The 18,751-nt window shown below is 65.3% G+C and overlaps 1 protein-coding gene across 4 annotated transcripts in view; it reads right to left on the reverse strand.

Annotated features, from left to right (window-relative positions):
* PKD1 (polycystin 1, transient receptor potential channel interacting) overlaps nucleotides 1-18,751 on the reverse strand; it is a 44,117-nt gene that overhangs the window by 4,040 nt on the left and 21,326 nt on the right. For 2 of the 4 annotated variants that reach the window (XM_053213242.1, XM_053213243.1), the window contains exons 12-37: nucleotides 18,355-18,486; nucleotides 17,991-18,166; nucleotides 17,662-17,795; nucleotides 13,499-17,115; nucleotides 13,193-13,342; nucleotides 11,965-12,108; nucleotides 11,557-11,836; nucleotides 11,268-11,481; nucleotides 11,012-11,195; nucleotides 10,535-10,687; nucleotides 9,698-9,842; nucleotides 8,979-9,599; nucleotides 8,503-8,659; nucleotides 8,003-8,255; nucleotides 7,698-7,893; nucleotides 6,490-6,660; nucleotides 6,267-6,410; nucleotides 5,968-6,178; nucleotides 5,741-5,867; nucleotides 4,853-4,969; nucleotides 4,705-4,754; nucleotides 4,345-4,517; nucleotides 4,145-4,238; nucleotides 1,176-1,572; nucleotides 906-1,100; nucleotides 392-531 (exon numbers count right to left, since the gene is read on the reverse strand). In XM_053213242.1, the coding sequence (XP_053069217.1) occupies nucleotides 392-531; nucleotides 906-1,100; nucleotides 1,176-1,572; nucleotides 4,145-4,238; nucleotides 4,345-4,517; nucleotides 4,705-4,754; nucleotides 4,853-4,969; nucleotides 5,741-5,867; nucleotides 5,968-6,178; nucleotides 6,267-6,410; nucleotides 6,490-6,660; nucleotides 7,698-7,893; nucleotides 8,003-8,255; nucleotides 8,503-8,659; nucleotides 8,979-9,599; nucleotides 9,698-9,842; nucleotides 10,535-10,687; nucleotides 11,012-11,195; nucleotides 11,268-11,481; nucleotides 11,557-11,836; nucleotides 11,965-12,108; nucleotides 13,193-13,342; nucleotides 13,499-17,115; nucleotides 17,662-17,795; nucleotides 17,991-18,166; nucleotides 18,355-18,486 (8,375 nt within the window). Of the gene's footprint in view, nucleotides 1-391; nucleotides 532-905; nucleotides 1,101-1,175; nucleotides 1,573-4,144; nucleotides 4,239-4,344; nucleotides 4,518-4,704; nucleotides 4,755-4,852; nucleotides 4,970-5,740; nucleotides 5,868-5,967; nucleotides 6,179-6,266; nucleotides 6,411-6,489; nucleotides 6,661-7,697; nucleotides 7,894-8,002; nucleotides 8,256-8,502; nucleotides 8,660-8,978; nucleotides 9,600-9,697; nucleotides 9,843-10,534; nucleotides 10,688-11,011; nucleotides 11,196-11,267; nucleotides 11,482-11,556; nucleotides 11,837-11,964; nucleotides 12,109-13,192; nucleotides 13,343-13,498; nucleotides 17,116-17,661; nucleotides 17,796-17,990; nucleotides 18,167-18,354; nucleotides 18,487-18,751 lie in introns of those variants that run through there. The other 2 variants (XM_027042958.2, XM_053213244.1) reach the window with 2 other exon arrangements.

The raw sequence follows: 18,751 nt of genomic DNA on the forward strand, positions 1-18,751 counted from the left end.
TTGAGAGAGACACAGACAGCATGAGCGGGGTACGGGTAGAGAACGAGGGAGACAGAATCCCAAGTAAGGTCCGCAATGTCAGGACGCAGTCTTGACGCGGGGCTTTCACCCCCGACACCGTGGGATCGTGACCTGCACCGAAACCAAGACTCTGACGCTCAACTGACAGGGCACCCCTAGGCGCCCCGGGACGTTTTGAACTGTGTCTCCGGTCCCGTGTTGCCAACACCACCTACTCCGGTCCTGACAACCCACGACAATCCAAGACGCTGCCCCACGTCCCCTGGGGACTGGGTTGCACCAAGGACAAGATCGAGATGGGATCTGGCGGGCACCAGTGCCTCCCCGGCCTGGCAGGTGGACACGCGCATGTGCACGGGGGTGCCTGTACCGGGTGATGGCCAGGAAGGCCTGGCTGCCGAGCTCCTGTTTGATGGCACTCTGCAGGCGGTAGGCATGGCTGTGGCAGGAAGCGTCCCCATGGTTGGCCAGCAGCGTCACCAGCAGGAAGAGCATGTATACCAGGAAGCTCTGGGGGCAGGGACGGCCCTGGGGTCAGCCAATCCCAGTGTGGCCCACCGTCACGGCACTGGCCAACAAAGCGCCCGTGGCCAAGGTGCCTGGTGCCAGTGGGGCGGCACAGACACCCGCCAGCATCCCGCCAGAGGGGCGGACAGGTGGTCCCTCCAAAGGCAAAGAAGATGGCCCCTAGGGCCCGTGAGGCTGCTCATCGAGCCGGGCACGGGAAGAGGCACAGCAGGGCACAGGCACCGGGAGCTGGGGGCGAGGGGGGCGGGGGCGGGGGCGGGGGCTAGAGGGCCACAGGGCGCACGCGCGGGGTCTCCGAGGGAGAACCTGCAAGAAGGTGCGGTTTCGGCCAGACACGGGACAGGAGAGCGGCTCACCCTCAGCATCCCGTGCAGCTTCTTGACCTTTCGGGCCTCTTCCTTCGCCAGGAAGAGCGCAAAGCCGTGTGGGGGCCGCACACGGGGCACACGCTCACTCACAGGGGTCACAGCCGGGCTCTCCACCAGGGTGTCATCCTCGTCGGGGTGCAGCCGCTTGGCCACCAGGGAGAAGTACAGGGCCTCCAGCAGGACCTGGGCCAAGGGAGGCATCAGAGGGGCCCACAGGCGCCAGGGGCTGGCAGCCCGGCCCCCCAGCGTCCCACTCACCTTGAGCGGCTCCCAGCCGAAGAAGGAGGCCAAGAAGCTGGAGCTGCTCGAGAGGAGCCACATCACACCCACACCAGGGGAGAAGCCGGCACCCACCCAGCCGGAGACCCCCACAGCCACAGCCACCAAGAGCAGGCTGAGTCCGTGGGCCAGGGGAGCACACCAGGCTGGCAGCAGCCGCCTCCGCAGACCGTCCACCAGTCCTGGGGAGGAAGACAGGTGACGGGCAGCCCACGGGGAGGGGCCCGGAGGGGCGTCCTGGGGACACGAGAGCACACCTGTCCTGGCGGGCTTTGCTGACTGGGGCCGCTCCCAGGTCAGACCCGGGCTGGGCAGCCCCCTGTCCCCCAGCCTCTGCAGCATCAGCGTCTCCGTCCTCTCCGCAGGAGCGCTGGACCTGAGGCACAGAAGGGGGGGGGGGGGGAGCGTAGCCCGCGCTCAGCTGTCGGCGCACAGCACGACGTCCCTGAGCCCCCGTACCCCCGCACCCCGCCCCCGTGTCAGCCGAGAGAAGACATTGCCCCAAACCCGGGTAGATACAGCGCTGGGGCTCAGACCACCACCGGTGACTCTGGGAAGGGCCCCCGATGCCTGCCCTGCCCCTCAGGCCGAAAACCCACGTCAGCCTCCACTGCCGTCTCCCCCTCGCTCGATGCTCCTCCACCCACGGACAGAGTCCTCTCCCATCGTCACCCCAGCAGCGGTGGCTCGCAGCATGGCTGAAGCGGCCCCAAGGCTCCGGGTTCGCGTCGCGACCTTCCGGGGTGCACCCCGCACAACCTCGCGTCTTCGCCCCCAACCTCCCCACGCAGACCCACGTTTCACAAAGGGACCGCGCGCTGATGCAGCTTTGTGACCCAAGATGCAACTCTTGAACAAGGAAACACCTTTGTCTCAAAATTCCGACAGTACCTAGGGTTCCCGGGGCCGAGAGAAGTGTGTGTGGCCCACGGCGCCACACCAACCTGGCCGGCTGCACAGCTGCCCCACCAAGGAACGGGGGCTCCGGGGGCGGGGGATGTGAAACAAGGGTGGGACAGGCACTTCCTGAGGGCCAAGCGCGTGCCTGGCGGGGGGGCCTGCACAGCTGTGCCCTGACTACACAGAACAGGCCCCCCTCCCCCGCTCCCAGCAGGTGCCTGCCATGAGCTGCGCTGAACGCGCCCGGGTTTGTGAGCCTTCGACAGAATAAGAAGTATCGTTTATGCGGGTGGGAAGTCAGGACAGCAAGCAAACTTTTTCTCGAGATGGACTAGAGAACAGGTGCTCCATATCCTCATTAGGCAGGAGCAGCGGCATTCCTGTTCTTTCTAGGGCTTTCTCCGGACGCCCACGTTCATGTTTTACATGTGGATGTGGTGTCAGGGCAGGTGGCATAGCGGATATGGCCTAAAATACACGCGGCTTCACCAAACACCAAGCCGCAGGAGACCAAAGCCTGCCTGTCACGGGCCAGCACCCCGGGTCCCCGGCCGAGGCCGGCACCGTTCTGGCCCCGAGTGAAAGGAGCCAAGGCCACGCACGCTGCTGGGGGGGAGCGTGCAGGCAAGACGCCCGGAGGCAGGGAGGACAGAGAGGAGGTCCCCATCACTACGCCCTCATGCATTGGCAGGCAGGAAGGCCCCAGCCGGGGAGCAGCCGCGCCAAGAACGGCAGGAAGGAGACCTGGGGCTCTTGTCTTGGGGAGGATGCCTCTAGGCAGAAGGCGGGCAGAAGACAGCACAGATGAAGGAAGAAAAGGAGGGAAGCGGTCGGCGGAGGCGGCAGGGCCAGCTCACGCAGCTGCTGGGGCGTCGTAAGGCGAGCCGCCTCCGAGGGACACTTCCCCCTCCCGCCACTTCCGCGGGCAAGGACACAGCGGACTGACAGGGCTGGGTCGTAAAGGACTCTGCGGTTCCTGCTCTGCTTGGGCCACTCGCTCTGAGGTGTCGGCCGTCATGCCGTGAGGGCACTCCAGCCAGCCAGGGTGAGGGTCAGATGGGGACAACCACCAACCTGCCTGCCGTCTGGCTCCCTTGAAGCACAGAGTTTTGGGGTAACCGGTCACACGGCGACAGAGGGCCGGTGCCCTAGGAGAGCAGCGGCAGGGCCTGCCTCGGGGAGCAGGACTCCGCCGAGGGGGACGTTTGGACGGAGGCGCAAGAGCAAACAGGAGGGTCAGACTCGGGACCGGAAGGGCAGCGCAGCAGGTGTGCGTGAGGAAGGACGCCAAGAGAGGAGTCGGGAGTCAATGAAAACTTGTGGTGGCCGGAGCGTGCACCGGGCCGGTTCTGAGACCGGGACCGGGGGGGCGGGGCGCAGCGTCTCTGGAGGGGGGCCTGGGCCCTGCGGGGCGGGCGGCTCCACGCAGGCCAGTGAACGTCCGCGGGGCCCGTTCACGCAGTCAGCCCAAGGCCTGAACCTGGACTTGAGGAAGGGCTCTGGGCTGGAGCTATCTGGGGCTGCTGTCCCAGGATCTCCCCATAGTATAGACCTTCTGAATCAATTTCCAATTTCTTCATAACATGCGATCATGCCACGGTTATCTGTGTTTGTAAAACGACTCGAGAGGCCCCCCCCCCCCCCCCGCCCCGTTCCCTGTGCTCAGGACGGTTCATATGTGTTATCTTTGGTGCTTGAAAACGACAAGAGTTAAAAGGAGCAGAAATGTGATTATTGGAGGAAAAAGAGGATAAAAAGGAAATAAGAGATAGTTTTATACGAATCGTCCATCTCAGAAGTCGAGAGATTCTTAAAAACATAAAATTGAAACAATCTCAAAAGAAAACAAGCGGGATGTTTGGAAAACCTGGTCCTGAGCACCCCATCACCCCACACCTCCGCCACCTGTGGGGAATGCTTGCCACCCTGTGAGGTCCTTTCAATAGGTAAGGGGCCCAGCCCCACACAAGGCCAGTCCCAGGTGGGGAGCGGGGCTTCTTGGCCTGGGATCCCCGCCGCCCCCCAACCCCCGGGAGCCAGGGACTTACAGGCCAGCGAGCAGATCCGTTTCTACTTGCGCGTCCCGGGCAGGGGCCAGGCTGCCGGCCCCTTCCGCCACGATCCGCCGGATGAGGTCCTCGTCTAGAGGGAAAACACGTCAGCGAGGGCATGGTTTCTCCCACCCCCAGGTTCTTCAGAACCTTCCCGGGGATCGCGTGGGGATACCACCCTCCCCACCCCTGCTCACCCGAAGCTGAGAAGGACTTGGCAGGTGAGGAAGGGCTGACCAGGGAGAGCCCGTCCTCCTCCGGGCCCAGGCGGCCCCGTGCCAGCCGCTGCAGGGTGCTGCCCACGATGGATGGGTCACTCAGCAGGTCCGGCCAATTCAGCGTGCCTTCACTGGACGGCCAGCACACCAGGCTGTAGGTGACACAGGTGAAACAAGGGGGGCCCAGGGGGACACACGTACAACACAGCCCTAGAGCGTGTGTGACGACAATACACGGGGCCAGGGGACAAACGCACGCAGCGCAGACACCCATAATGCACCACGCACGAGGTGTGGCGGACCCACGCCAAGGCTCACGCTCTCTCTGGGGACTCCTACCTTTTGCAATCATCCAAAAATAAGTCACTTTTCATTTGTCCGGCAAAGGCCTGTTGAGAAGCACAGAGAACACCTGAGGTTCTGAGCTGCTCAGAGGCAGCGGGACCCACCCAGCCTGGGCAGGGCCCCGGGGGTGGGGCACACTCGCCTCAGCGCGGAGCCCCGGGAAGGCCAGGAAGGAGCTGTCCAGCACAGACGAGTCCAGGTAGCTGTCGATGTCCAGGACCGGCTGCCCCGCGGGGGTGGGGCTCGGGCCCCCAGCCACCTAGGGGAGAGGCAGGCATTCAGCAGAGGTGTGCCACCTCCGGAGCAGGCAGAGCCTGGGCTGGGGCTGTGCTAGAGAATGTTCTAGAATCGGGCACACGTTCTGTATCTGCACTGTCCATCACGGTAGCCACAGGCCGCTCATGGCACTGGAATGCAGCTGGCAGAGCTGAGGACTCCAGTTTTATTTGTCATCGACTCGAACCAGCCGTGGTAGTGGCGGATTACCCCACGGGACCCCTGGCGCACACGCCCCCAGGGTATGGCGGTGGGTCCCTCCTGAGGGAAGTGCTCTGTCCTTCCCTCATCTCGTGCCGTCCCCATCAGATCGGGCGGGAAGCGCCTGCTCCTTGTCTCTCTGAGCCTGTGAGGCACTGGCCCTTCGGCAGGTGCACGGGAGCCACCAGGGAGGCCGTCTGGGCTCTTCCTTGTCAGAGGGTTTAAATCGCCACTCTGGCCTCTTGCTAGAGATCTGCTCAGGTTTGCGACATCCTCCCGAGTCTTTCCGGGACCCTGCCCGTCTCCCCTCAGTCACCTGATAGGCCGGTCCACAGCGGTCACGGGACCTCCCCCCCCCCCACCCAATCTGCCCTGTGATTTCCGTCGCATCAGAAGTGGGGCCCCGTTGGTTCATTCGTGATCTGGACAATCTGCATCTCTCTGTCTCCCTGGGTCAGTCGTCTCGACCTTCTGCCCTTCCCTCCGGCCACCCTTGGCGGCAGCAACGAGGCCCACGCTCTGTCCTCTGGAAGCTCCCCGGGCCCCAGCCCACCTTGCTCCGGGACATCCGGAAGAGAAACAGAATGACCAGGTAGACGGGATAGACAACCACACTGGACACCAGGCCGACGGCAACTGTGTCGGCACTCAGCGGGATCAGACCGGACACGGGCCCCGCGCTGTGTGGCAGGAGAGGAGAAAGACCCGGGCTGGGGGAGGCTGTGGGGGGTAGGAGGGGTCGGGCAGGAGGAGATCATCGGGCCCCCCACGGGCACCCACCTGTAGGCGGCGTCTCCCACGACCCCGTACCACACAGCATTGGCGCCCAGGAAGAGGCAGACGAGGAGGATGCAACAGGTGGCCCGCTGGACGCGGGTGAAGCGGCTCCGAGGTGGCCGGTCCCAGAGGGAGAGCCAGAGATGCTTGTCAAAAAAGCCACGCTGCAGCTCGGCCACCAGGAGGCGCCGGAACCGCCGCACAGCCGCGTCGCCTGCAGACAGGGCACAGCTGGCTTCAGGAGGCCAGCGGCACAGGCCTCCCCTCGGCCAGCCCGGGCAGGGACGGGCCCAGGCCCTTACTTGCTGCCAGCACCTCCTTCTCCACGAGGCCGCCATTGGCCTCAGTCTCCACCGACAGCCAGTCGTTGACCAGGAAGAAGGTGCTGCAGGCGGTCTGCAGGTCCCGGACGATGATGTGCTGCAGGAACCAGGCGGGGCTGAGCCCTGCAGGGGAGAGGCGGTGAGTCAGGCTGAAGGGCGCCGGTGGGGTGCCGGAGGGGCAGCCGCGGGCGCCCCCACAGACCTTTGTTGTCGTGCCACACGCGGATCTTCCGCACGCTGCCCAGGCTGTGAGGCGTGGCGATCTGGAACACGTCCAGGCTGTTGCGGCGGAAGGCCCTGTCCCCATCCAGGTGCCGGTGGCCGCTGCGGCCCTCAGCCCCGTACAGCATGATGCCCACGTGTGCCGTGGTTCCTGGAGGACGGACAGAGAGGCAGCGGGGCTGGGTATGTGACCCCGGGCGGACCTTCCTTTGCTCGCTCAGCAGACAGGCTGCTCTGACAGGTGCCCTCTCACCCCCCTAAACGTGCCAGACACGCAGCCACCAACGACACGGTGCAGCAGGCGGGGTGCCAGATTAACCGAGCGACTACGTGAGACACAGTCGGCCCCACCTCCCTGTGATACCATATGCACATGATGTTTCACAAAAACGGGGACTGGCTGGTGAGGGTAAGAGCACAGCGAGGAGGAGAAAAGTGGTAACGTGGGAGAGACGTTCAGAACAACGGTCACCAGTCAGGTCGACACTGGCCGAGGCCACGACACCAAACTCGCCAACGTAGGCAGACAGGGACCACGAGAGAAAGAACAAAGATGTCACAGAGCAACCCACGTGAGTGGTCAGAGGGGTGTCACGGAGCAGGAGGGCCAGCGAGGACAAGTGGGGGGGGGGCAGGGGCAGGAGGACCAATGAGGACACGCTGGGGGGCGGGGTCACCGAGGAGGGCCAACCAGAACACGCGGGGGGAGGGGGGAGGGGGGAGGGGGGAGCAAGAGCAGGAGGGCCAACGAAGACACGCTGAGGGGGGAGCACAGGAAGTGGCCGAGGCATGGAGAACATGCTCACGCGCGTGGCACCTCCTACAGCTGCACGGCCAGCACTGCCCACGCTGCTCACCAAGTTTTCCACAAAGAAATCGAACGCTTTTGCCCCCAGCACGTCTAACGTTCAAGTCACACTGTCTTTGCTCGGTCAGTCCGTCTTCCCAGTTAACGGCTCACCACCACCCCCACTGTCGTCCGCTCACTCACACAGGCGGGCCCCGCACTCCGATGCCCCGTGTGCCCGGAGAGCACCGTGAGGCCTGATGAGCTCCCGCCCCACGCGGCACCGGGTGAACGGAGCCCTCGTCCCGTCATCTACTAAGATAGTCGCTACCAGAGAAGATAGCCAGAGAGCACATGCAAGAGCAGCCGGGAGGCCTGGACCAGACAGCCCCCCTCCTCACCTGAGCCCCGGCCCCAGCCAGTCTTAACCAGGATCTCGTACTTGAAGCGGCCCCCCTTCCCGCAGAAAGGGATCACGCGGACACGGCTGACATCCAGCTGGTCCAGCTTACGCAGGATCACGGCCATGACCACATAGGTCACCAGGCACACGGAACAGGTCAGCAGGACGACGTAGTTCACGCCTGAGGCCGGTTCCTGGGGAGACAGAGCCATCAGGTCCAGGAGGCACGGCCCTCGCCTCACTTTCTCAGGACGAGAGAAAGGCTGGGGCCTCCGAGCCCCCCAGAAACATGGTGCAACTCACTGGAAAGATAAACCGCACGTGGCTGGGAGGCACGAAGAGGCTGGCCCCGAAGGCAGTGAGGTGGCGGGTGAGGCAGACGGCCTGGCTGGGCGACGTCTCTTCCAAAGGCACAAGGCCCTCTGTCCTCCACATCATGTCCTTCTCGCTGAAGTACTGGCACAGGGATGTGTACAGGCCCACGGTCACTTCCAGTGCCGACCAACGGAAGTGGCTGGTCAAGTTCAGGTAATAAGTCCCGCCTGGGTCTCTGCTCCTAGAAGTTGAGCAAGTGTCACAGCCAGACCCTGCCCAGCCCGAGTCACGGCAGGTCCTGCTCCCAGACCCCTCGGCTGCAGCCACGCCCACCACGGGTGGCCAGGCCTGCCGCCTCCGGTCCTCCTGCCGCCAGACCTACTCCCACAGGAAACCCAGTGACCCTGCTGGCGTCCAGCCAGCCGTCAGAGATTAGCCCCCACTGTGGGTCCACGGTGGCCTGCTTCCAGGGCGGGGCGTGGGCTCACCCTGGGGCGATGAAGAAGGTGTAGGGCCTGTGGTCCCTGCCCGCCAGCGCCTCCGGGCTGATCCTCCTGCTGGCTGAGCAGTTGTGCTCGTTGGGCTGCGGCACCGAGTGCAGGTACACAGCCAGGTAGGGCTCGGGCTCCCGGGACAGGTAGTGTTCTAGGGGCACAAGGACAGCATTGGACGACTGCCCCGCGCAGCTCGCACACCCTGGGGGACGCTCCCGGAGCCCTGTGGCGCCCTCCTTGCAGCCTGGGGCTGGGGGGCTGGAGAGCTCTCTGTTGCCTGCAGCACTCTCTGTTGCCTCGTTCCCCGCTGCCCTGGGGCCAGGCCCCGGCCAGCCTATGAAGCAGGAGGCAGACTTATCCTAAAGGCCACGAGTCAGGGCGGTGGGGGGGGGGGGGGGGGGAGGGGTACGAAAGACACCTGCTCACCAAGGGTCCCCCACACAGGCTGGGCCGAGGCCCGCAGCACCCACCGCTAAGCACTGAGTAGGTGAGCTGTAGGTGCAACCCGGCGTCAGGGTTGTTGTCCTCGGGGACGACCACAACGCCGACCGAGGCCTGCGGCTGGACGACGGCAGAGCCGGCAGGGGTGCGGCAGCCCCGTGCAGCCTGGTCTGAGTTGTTGGGTACTTTCACGGTGATGGCGCGCTCCGAGGCCAGCCGGCCAATGGGGATCTGGGCCCCGGCCTGCGTCTGGAAGGCCATGGACGCCACCTTGGTGGAGACAGTATAGTTGCTGATGTAGCCGAAGGGGAAGGGGTTGGAGTCGACGAGGATGATGAGCTGTACCACATCACTGAGGTTGGACAGGGCCCCGCTGAAGGCCTCGGGGATGGAGAAGTGGCAGCCGGGAACCGAGGCGTCGCCCTGGCAGAGCAGGCTCAGTGGGTCTGAGCGCTTGCCCTGCGCCACGATCTCCTCGCCGGCCAGCGTCAGGGGCTCCTCATTGAGCACGCGGGAGCGCATGAGGATACACATGAGGGCCGACGACAGGTGGTAGGCCCTGGATGCCACCATCAGGGACGGCGGCTCTGCGCCCAGCTCTGAGGGCTGCGGGCCCTGCATGTCCGCGCTGGCCAAGTGGATGAGGTCACCTGTGGGAGGAGAGGTGGGCGGAGAGGTGGCCGGGAGGGCTCAGAGGGGGGGCAAGCGGGGGGGGGGGGAGCACGCGCCTGCCTGGGCCCGGCCGCACCTGTGATGTTGAGAATGCTGTCGGCAATGGCCGTGGGCGTGCCGGTGCCCTCGGCGGTCTCGGCCTGCAGGATGTGCATCATGCCCTCGAGCTTGTGCAGCGTCTTCTTCAGACACGAGCGGCACACGAGCTCCCTGCTGGACACCTGCAGGGAGGCCAGACGCCGTAGGCAGCCCTCCTCCGGCCTGGCTGAGCAGGGCCGGCACCCCCCCGGGACCCCTCAACCCACTTCAGTTCCATCACACCGGCCACGTGGCCCAGGCCTTTCCCCAACACCCTTCACGCCGCGGCTGGAGAAACCACCCCAAGCGTGGGTTCCAGCCATGTGCCTCCCTGCCGACAGCTCTTCTGTGGTTTCTCCCCACCCGCGGGCGAGGAAGGTCCAAGGTAACACGGTCCTGCCGCTCGCCCTAATCCATGTGCCTGGCCATGAGAGACACGTGTCACGGGTGACCTCTCCCGCCTGGGAAGGTTCTCTGCTTCCTTCTCTGCTGAAAGCTGTGCAGCAATTTCCCACCACTCAGAGGCACAGCGTGCCCCCGCCCCCATCAAGACTGTGCTCAGCTCAGCCGAGCCTGGTTCTCGAGTCCTGGGCGACAGTGGTGGCTAACTGCTTGGGGCTGCAGAAGCCAGATCAGGTGTGACCGTGGGCTGAGCGGGAGGGCACCGGAACAACCTCTTCACGTGTGCTCTCCTTAGAGCCAAGCCGCTCCTTACCCGTAGACCACCCTGCCCAGTCGCACCTGCAGCTCACATGCTAAATGGCCAAGGACAGGCACACGGCCAGGGAGACTTGGCCAGGACAGGGGCTGCCATGGGGCCCGAGGCCCACCCTACCGTGCACTGGGCCAGCGCCGCGGCAATCTGCCGGATGTCATCCACGGTGTTTACCCGCAGGGAGACCAGAATCTCTGTGACGTTTTTGCGTATCTGGGCTTGCAGCTGCCGCCTGGGGTCCGACTCTGCTGACGAGGCCAGCGCCTGCTCGTGCTGAGGGCAGTGAGCACAGGGGAGCCCTCAGGGCAATGGGCAGCTTCACTGGCAGCGACACAAGTTGTCTCAGCCACTAGAAAACTCGGGCAGTGGCTCAAACCCTGTTTCTTCAGGGACAAAAGGGGGCTTAGGGGGCTTTCCCAGGACTTCTCATGGGGGTGTGGAGGGCTGGCATCAGGGGAAGGGTCCACAGGCTGGGACTGTGGAGAAGAGGAGTTATTTCAAGGAGACGAGTCAGGGGGCCAACTGCTTGCGAGGCAGTGAAGACTGGCCCGGGCCCACCCTCCCCACCGAGGGCAGATGAGAGGAGGGACTCCTCACCCCTGCGCTGGCCTCGTTGAGCACAGTGATGAGGGCCAGAGAGTACTCGATGACGTGCTGGGGGTCAGCCTGTCTCAGTAGTCTGGGAAGCATGCTCTCCGTGAGGCTGTGCAGCCAAGTCGTGAGGTCCAGGGGGCCACCTGGCAGGTCACTAGGGAGTTCGGGCAGGGTGATGGCCAGAGACCTGCGTGCAGAAGCTCTCGGTGAACAAGTGGCAGTCCCCGCTCCCACCTGCCCAGAGCCCACCCAGGCTCACCTATTGAGAGCAACCACAGCGGCGCCTAGCTGGTCCTGCACGACCACGGCCAAGTCCACCTGGAAGTGTGGTGCAAAACCAGGCGGCAGCACGGCTCCGTAGGCAGAGAGGCTGCCCCTGTAGACGCAGAACTCTTCGCAGTGGCCCTGGCGACAGCGCCGCAGCAACAGGGCGTACACGAGTGGGGCGCCTGCGTCTTCCGCATCCTGCCAGCCTGCGGGCCCCTCAGTGTCAGCGGCGCCCCAGACTCCCTGCGCCGCGCCTCCCTGTCGCCTGCAGCTGTACTCACCTGTGCACTCGAAATGCACCTTGGTGGTGAGGGCGCGCACGGCGTCCAGCGGGAAGAGGCGGCAAGAGCCTCCGCGCGGGGGCCGGTTGGCGGAGAGGCGGATGGAGGCGCAGCCCTCTTCCTCGCCGGAGCGGCCCAGCACCGTGAGCGTGAATGTGTAACCCTCGCCGTCCCGCAGCACGCCGCGCCGTACCACCAGCCGCATGCCTGAGCTGCCTGTCGACGTGGTCGTCTCGTCCAGCACCAGCGTCTCATTGCTGAAAGTACGCGCCGCCCAGCGCTGCAGAGCCAGGGGACAGAGACCAAGGTGCTGAAGACCGGGAGCAGCCCCGCCCCGCCCCGCCGAGGCCCCGCCCCCGCGCGGCCCCACCCCGCCCCGCCCCGCCCCCCAGTCCTACACTCGCTCACCCCTCGCTGGGAGCCCCCGCTACAGTTGTCACAGCGGCCCTCTAGGTACACATAGGAGCTACGGCTCACTGCGTACACGGCCTGCGCCTTGCAGGACACACACTCCAAGGACACAAGGGGCACCTGACCCCTACGGATCAACACCTGGAGACAAGAAAAGAAGCCACGACCTGAGCCAGGGCCTCCACTCCTGGGGCCCACACCCTGAGTCTGCACAGGGCAGTCAGCCCCAGCCAGGCTCCCCAGGGGAGCTGGGCCTCTGGCCTCTACCCTGATGCTGTTCCCCTGGCTGGGAAGGCTCCTCTCTGGGCCCTGCAGCACCTAGTTAACCCGGAGTCCAACTTCCCAAGGCTCCGTGGGCTCAGCCCTCCTCAAGTACATTCGTTCAGTTTTTGATGTCCCCCAGTCTGGAGGATGGTGGTGGACACCCAAGAGGGCAGAGTCCACCTCGTGCTTATTTTCCGTAGCACCCAAAGCCCAGCTTGGGCCTAGCACACACGAAGCACTCAGGTACTCACCTGTGAACAGGATGGATGGACGGACGGACGTACCCGTGGAGGAGAAACAGAACGAACGCATGTGTGGGGTGAAGGCGGCCGTGCTCACTACACAGCCCCATCTGAGGTCAGTCCCACCTCAGCCAATCCAGGCTGGACCCCGCTCCGAGCTCCCCTGTCCCCACACAGCCCGTCCCAGGCACCAGCAGCACCTCGCGCACCTGCCGCCATCGGCAGGCCGCAGCAGCGCCGGCCCCAGGGGCCGCTGGCACCTCGGTCCTGACCTGCCTGGAGGGTGCAGGGGGCAGCAATGTTGAGCACGTGTCCACCCAGGGCTGAGAACAGGCTCTTCCTGTTCAAAAATGAGGACACCCATGCTCTGGGAAGGGGGCCGGTTTCCTCACTGCCTTTGGTGCTGCTGGAACCCCTTACTTCTCACTAATAAATACCTAGAGCACCCAGGACCCCTCTAAGCTCCAGAAGGCCGCAGCGCTTCCGGAAGGAAACAAAACTGAAGCAAAACGTTTTGTTAAAGAGAATCTGTATCAATCAAATGAAGTAACTCACAGTGAGAACCACTAGCTTCCAGAACACCAAAACACAGGAAACCTTCACCAAGAGTGTTTGGCGTGAATGGCCCTGTGCGCTCAGCCCTCCCTGGCTGCACCTCGGCCACCCCAGGGCCCGGAACTCCGCCTTGCTGGGCTAAGGACTGGGCCCCTGGCACCTACCGTCTGGTTTGTGGCCTCCTCCTTCCGGCCTGCCTTCCACACGGTCAGGTTGAAGGTGTACTCCACGCCAGCTTGCAGGCGCTCCCGGGGGACGGTGACCACGCTGCTCCCCCTGGGCCCAAAGGTCAGAGCGCACCCGCCAGTCTCACTCTGTAGCCACAAGGGAAGGGGTCGTGAGACCCTGGACGGCTTCAAAGCAGAGCCCAGCCCCGGGCACGTTTGGAAGACCCCCTGCCCCTCCGAGGCTCATCCGCACGAACGACCAAGGGAGCCAGAGGGGACCTCACGTCCCCTGGTGCACCGGACCTGCGTTGAGGCCACACAGGCCCAGTGGAAGCTGAGTGGCGTCTGGTCGCCGTCCTCCAGGTTGGGATCGTAGGACTTGCTCCCATCTAGCACCAGGTCCTGAGTGTCCGACCACACACGGTACGAGCCTCCCTCGATGATGGGCACCAGGCGCTCAGGGACCACTGTCACATTGGCTTGGATGCTCCGTGCCAGCGGGGTGTCCCCAAAGGACACCAGGAACACAAAGCAGTAGTGGCCCACAGGCAGCGCCAGCCGTGGCACCACCAGCTGGGGCCGGCTCATGTCCACGCTGGGCAGAGCCACGGGGGCCATGCGCACCGGCCGATGGCAGCCAGCGGCACGGTACACCTCCCACCGGTACTCTGTCTGGTAGGTGACGCAGTCACGGAGGTTGACGTGGGCTTCCAGGTAGTTGCGCTGGGAGCGCCGCATCAGCACCTGCGGGGGCAGGGCCACGTCCACCTCGGGCTCCCTACAGGCCAGCACGTGGACGGTGACCGTGGCCTGGGCCACGAAGAAGCTCACCAGGTTGGAAGCATTCACCTCCACGCGGTAGTCCCCAGGCTGCAGGTAGGAGTGTTCAGCCCAGGGCTCCTCCGTGTCCTCCGCCGGGGCCCCATCCCCGAAGTCCCAGCGATAGGCCACACGCCGGGGGCTAGGGCTCGTGGCGGCCTCGAACCGGGCCGAACGGTTGGTAAAGCAGCGGCCGCTGCGCAGCACCACGTGCTGGATGGTGTCCTGGACCTCGACCACGAGGGTGCGGTTCACGCCACCCAGCTCGTTGAAGGCGCGCACGTGGATTTCCAGCAGCCCCGCGGCCACGGGGGTGTAGGTGACGTCGCGGCCTGACAGAATGACCAGCGAGTCCCCCTGGACCTTTTGCAAGGAGAAGTACCACGCGTAGGCCACGCGGGACCCCCGCTGCACGCGGGCCGTGAAGTTCCTCTCCGTGCCCGTGGGGATGCCTGGCTCACAGCAGTTGGGCACCTGGAGCCCACCCACCGCCTCTAGCACCAAGATGCGCACCTGCGCCTGGGCCCGGCTCACGTGGTTTTCCGCCTGCACGCTCAGCGTGTAGTCCCCGGCCCGGGGGAAACTGCGGGAGAAGCGGGGTCCGGGCAGTGCCTCCGTGGCGGCCCCGCCGACCTGCAGGTAGAAGCTGACGGCAGAGCCAGCGGCCAGCAGGACCTGCAGGTGGACCGGCTGCCCGGGCGCCACCACCTTGCTGCTGGCCCACAGCACGAGGCCCGCGACGGGCTCTTCCACCGTGAGCTCACGCGTGGCCAGGCCCCAGCTGACGGCATTGGAGGCGTTGAGCCGAACGGAGAAGGTGCCGGCGTCACGGAAGACCACAGAAACGTGCTGGCCGTGCCTGCTGCCGCCCGGCACCGCCCAGCACCAGCTCACGTCGGTGCCTGAGTCCAGCTGCCCCCAGAAGGGCACGGCAGAACCCGCCGCCACGAAGCTGCCACCCAGCTCGCCGGCCCTGATGCTGAGGCCACTTACGGGCACCTGCACAGCCACCTCAATGGTGGCGTTGGCCGAGCCCAGCTGGTTCCTAGCCGTGACCGTGACCAGGTACAGGCCGGGGGTGGGGAAGGTGTGGGTCGTGGACGGCTCTGGGGTCTCCCAGCTCAGTCCTCCCTCCAGAGACCAGCTATAAATGACGCCGCTGCCCCCAGCCAGCTTGGCACAGAGGGTGACGCTGGCATCGACGGCGGCCGGGTTCGGGGAGGCGGCTGCGGCCAGCCACCCCACAGGCTCCACAAAGTCCACCGTGCGATTGGCCAGGGCGCTGCCCAGCATGTTGGCAGCCCGCAGCTGGATGCGGTAAGTGCCGGCCTCGAGCACAGTGAGCGAGAAGGCTCTGCCGCTGCCGGCCAGTGCCGGGCCGCCGTCCCGCTGGGCGGTCCAGCTGTAGGAGATGTTGGTGCCGTCCCGGACCACGGCCTGCAGCTGCAGCGTGCGGTTGGTGGGAAAGCAGCAGCCGCCTCCGCCCCCCACCACCTGCAGCCCCTCGATGTGCTGCAGGACGTAGACAAAGATGCTGTCCTGGGCGGCGCCCACCTCGTTCTCGGCCGTGACGATGATGTTGAAGGTGCCCACGGAGCGGAAGGTGTAGGAGATGGTGGGGCCCCCGGGGATGGGCGTGCAGCGGTCGCAGAGCACCCAGGAGTAGCGCACGTCGCTGCCGGCCTCCAGGGAGGTGGCGAAGCTGACGCTGCCGTTGAGGGGCACCACCGTGCGGCTGGCGTTGACGCTGAGCCCCCGCGCACGCTCCCGCACCGTGACGTTCAGCCGAGCCTCGCCACGGCTCACCTCGTTCCACCCGGTCACGCGGACGGTGAAGTGGCCCGTGCTGTTGTAGGCGTGGGTGACCGCGGAGCCCTCGAGGAGCCCACCGTCCCCCAGCTCCCACAGGTAGGTGGCGGGGCACCCGTGGCCCATGGCGGAGAACAGGTACGGCTGCTGCAGCTCCAGCACACGAGAACCGTTGACCCGGACACCCGTGAGCTCCACGGGCTCCTGCACCTCCACGAGCGCGGAGTCGTTGGCAGCCGAGATGTTGTTGGATACGGCAACCGTCACCAGGTAGGAGCCAGAGGCCGGGTAGGCAAACGTGGCCTCGGGGCCCCCGACGCGGGCAGGATCCTCAGTGCCAAAGTCCCAGGTATAACGGTAGAGGAATGGGGGCCAGGCACGAGCCACCCACCGGGCCTCGTCCCCGAGCCGCACGAACTGCCTCTCGGGCCACAGGGTCACGTTGCCCAGCTCGGGCTCCACGCAGACGCTGGTGAAGTAATGGGCCTTGTTCACGTGGCTCGAGAGGACCAGCGTCAAGGGGAACGTGCCGCTCCGTGTGAAGTTGTGCGTCACCGTCGGGTCCCCCGAGACGGTGGCGTTGGAGGAGCCATCCCCGAACGTCCAGTCAAAGATGTAGTGGGTGGGGTCCCCAGTGACGTGGGCTGTGAGCCGGGCGAGGGGCTGCACAGGGATGCAGGCCGCAGGCTCGATCCGCAGCACCTCCAGGACAAACACCTGCAGGGGCAGGCTCAGCGCCAGACGGCCCGCGGGGCTGGACGCTCCCACAGTCACCGTGCAGTTCCGTGCCCGCAGGTACACGTGCTCCACCGTGGCCTCGGGGCCCGCGAGCACCGTGCCGTCCCCCATGTCAAAAGTCCACGTGACGTTGTCTCCCGACTCCAGGGCGGCACTGACGGTCACAGGCGCGCCCTGCTCCACGGACGGGCTGAGGCTCACGCTCAGGCCCCGAAGCTCCTCAAAGACACGGATGCCGACACATGCCGTCACACTGCTAACCGTGTTGTTGACCTCCAGACGGACGCGGTATGCGCCCCCTGAGCTGTATGTGTGGTTGACCTCCGGCCGGTGCTGCGTCACAGCTGGGGAGTCATCTCCGAAGTCCCACGTGTACAGGATGCCCCCAGGTGAGGGCAGTGGGCGTGGGGCAAAGGTGACAGACTGGCCAGCCACCAGGACACGGCTTCCCACGGCCACAGCCACAGCAGGCAGGGTGGCGCGCACGCTCACAGACACTTGCCGCGTCAGGTTCTCGAAGGCGTTGGACACCAGCAGGGTCAGGTTGTACTCACCTGGGGGACAGGCCTGAGTGAGAACAGGGCCAGGGCCACCTCCACCACCTGCTTGGCGAGGCATGACCTAACCCCGTGCTGCTGCGCGCCAGGGCCCCTCGGGAAGATAGAACAGGCCCTCGGTCAAAATGTCAAGGGAGAATGCCCTTGGGCCCTGTCCCGGGAGGTCCTCGCAATGGGGCCAGTACAGGGTGCCACGAGCAGAGGGCGAGACGCGGGGCTGGGGCATAAATGAGATGGGAGCAGACCCTCCCTGGTGAACAGAGAGGGTCGGTGCAGGGCAAGGATGGTGGGGTCACCAATGATCACTGTGCATTCTGCGTGTGAAACTTCTGGAATTTTAAAAATAAAAGGTAACTCCCTTCTGAGCCAAAAGTGGGTCTGAGTAGGGGCCAGGAAGGTCCAGTTTCTGCCCAAGAGATTTGAATCGTGCAGCTCAGAGGCCCAGACACCACTCTTTCACTCTATTAAGGGCCCCAGGCCACCAACCCGGACTGGGCAGAAGGGGGCTGTCCCCACGGCAGGGTGGCGGGCCCCAGCGCTCACCTGGGATGGCGTAGGCGTGTGTGACATTGTGCTCCACCAGCACTTGGGCGACCGCAGGGTCTGGCACCCAGAAGGACTCATTGTACGGAGGCTTGAACTGGCCAATCACCTGGTCCCTGTCCCCAAAGGTCCACCTGCCGGGCCACAGGCAGGCAATGAGCGGGCTGGAGTGGGAGCACGCTGGCCCGGCTGCAGCCGCTCCCCTCTCCCAGGGTCCCATGTACCCGCCACCTCCTGGCAGGTGAGGAGGGGCGGGCTGGGGGAGAGCCGGGCCTCAGCCCCACAAGGGCTCGGCTGGCTCCACTGCCCGCCAGACCAGGAGCACTCACAGAAAAGCCACCTCCACAGCCGAGTCCACCAGCACGTGGGCAGCCAGTGCCAGCGTGGCATTGGCGGGCAACACGGGTGGCACTGCAGACACCCAGAGGCCCCTCATCCTGTTCATCCGCTCCACGGTGACGTTATAGTTCACGGTGACATTGCTCACATGGTTGGAGGCCGTCAGCTGTGGGGACAGGCAGCAGTGTGTGGGCTGCCAGCGGGTGGCGAGGAGGCCCAAAGCAGCGCAGGCAGAACCCCACCCTGCACTCACCCGCGGCCAGCCGAGGGGTCCTCGGGAAGCAAAGCGGAACAGAAGGCCAAGATGAGCACAGCAGTCCCAGCCCCGCCCCCGCCCCACCCCCGCCCACCCACCGAGAGCTTGAAGACAGCAGCGCTCTGGTAGATGACGTTGAAGACCACATTGTGGAAGGTAAGGGACTGCTTGTCGTCTATAGTCCAGCGGAAGACCACGTCTGAGCCGGCCTCCACCATGGGGCTGTACCTCTGCAGGGAGGGCACAGTGTGGGCGGCGCTGGGGCTTTGGAGACCCAATTCTGCCCTAAGCAGAATTCCACCACCTGGACACGCCTCCCCAGGGGGTTTCCCAGGCCAAGACTTCAGACACCACGGGAGGTGGAGGGCAGGGGGAGGGGGGTGGGGGGCCTAGGGGGCCACGTGTCATAGGACTATGGGCTGACACGCCCTTTGACGTTTCAGTTCCTCCGGCTTCCTGTCTGGAAAGTGATCTAGCACCAGGGACAGAAAGAGC

The sequence above is a fragment of the Acinonyx jubatus genome, chromosome E3 (assembly GCF_027475565.1).
Source record: "Acinonyx jubatus isolate Ajub_Pintada_27869175 chromosome E3, VMU_Ajub_asm_v1.0, whole genome shotgun sequence".
Lineage (NCBI taxonomy): Eukaryota > Metazoa > Chordata > Mammalia > Carnivora > Felidae > Acinonyx > Acinonyx jubatus.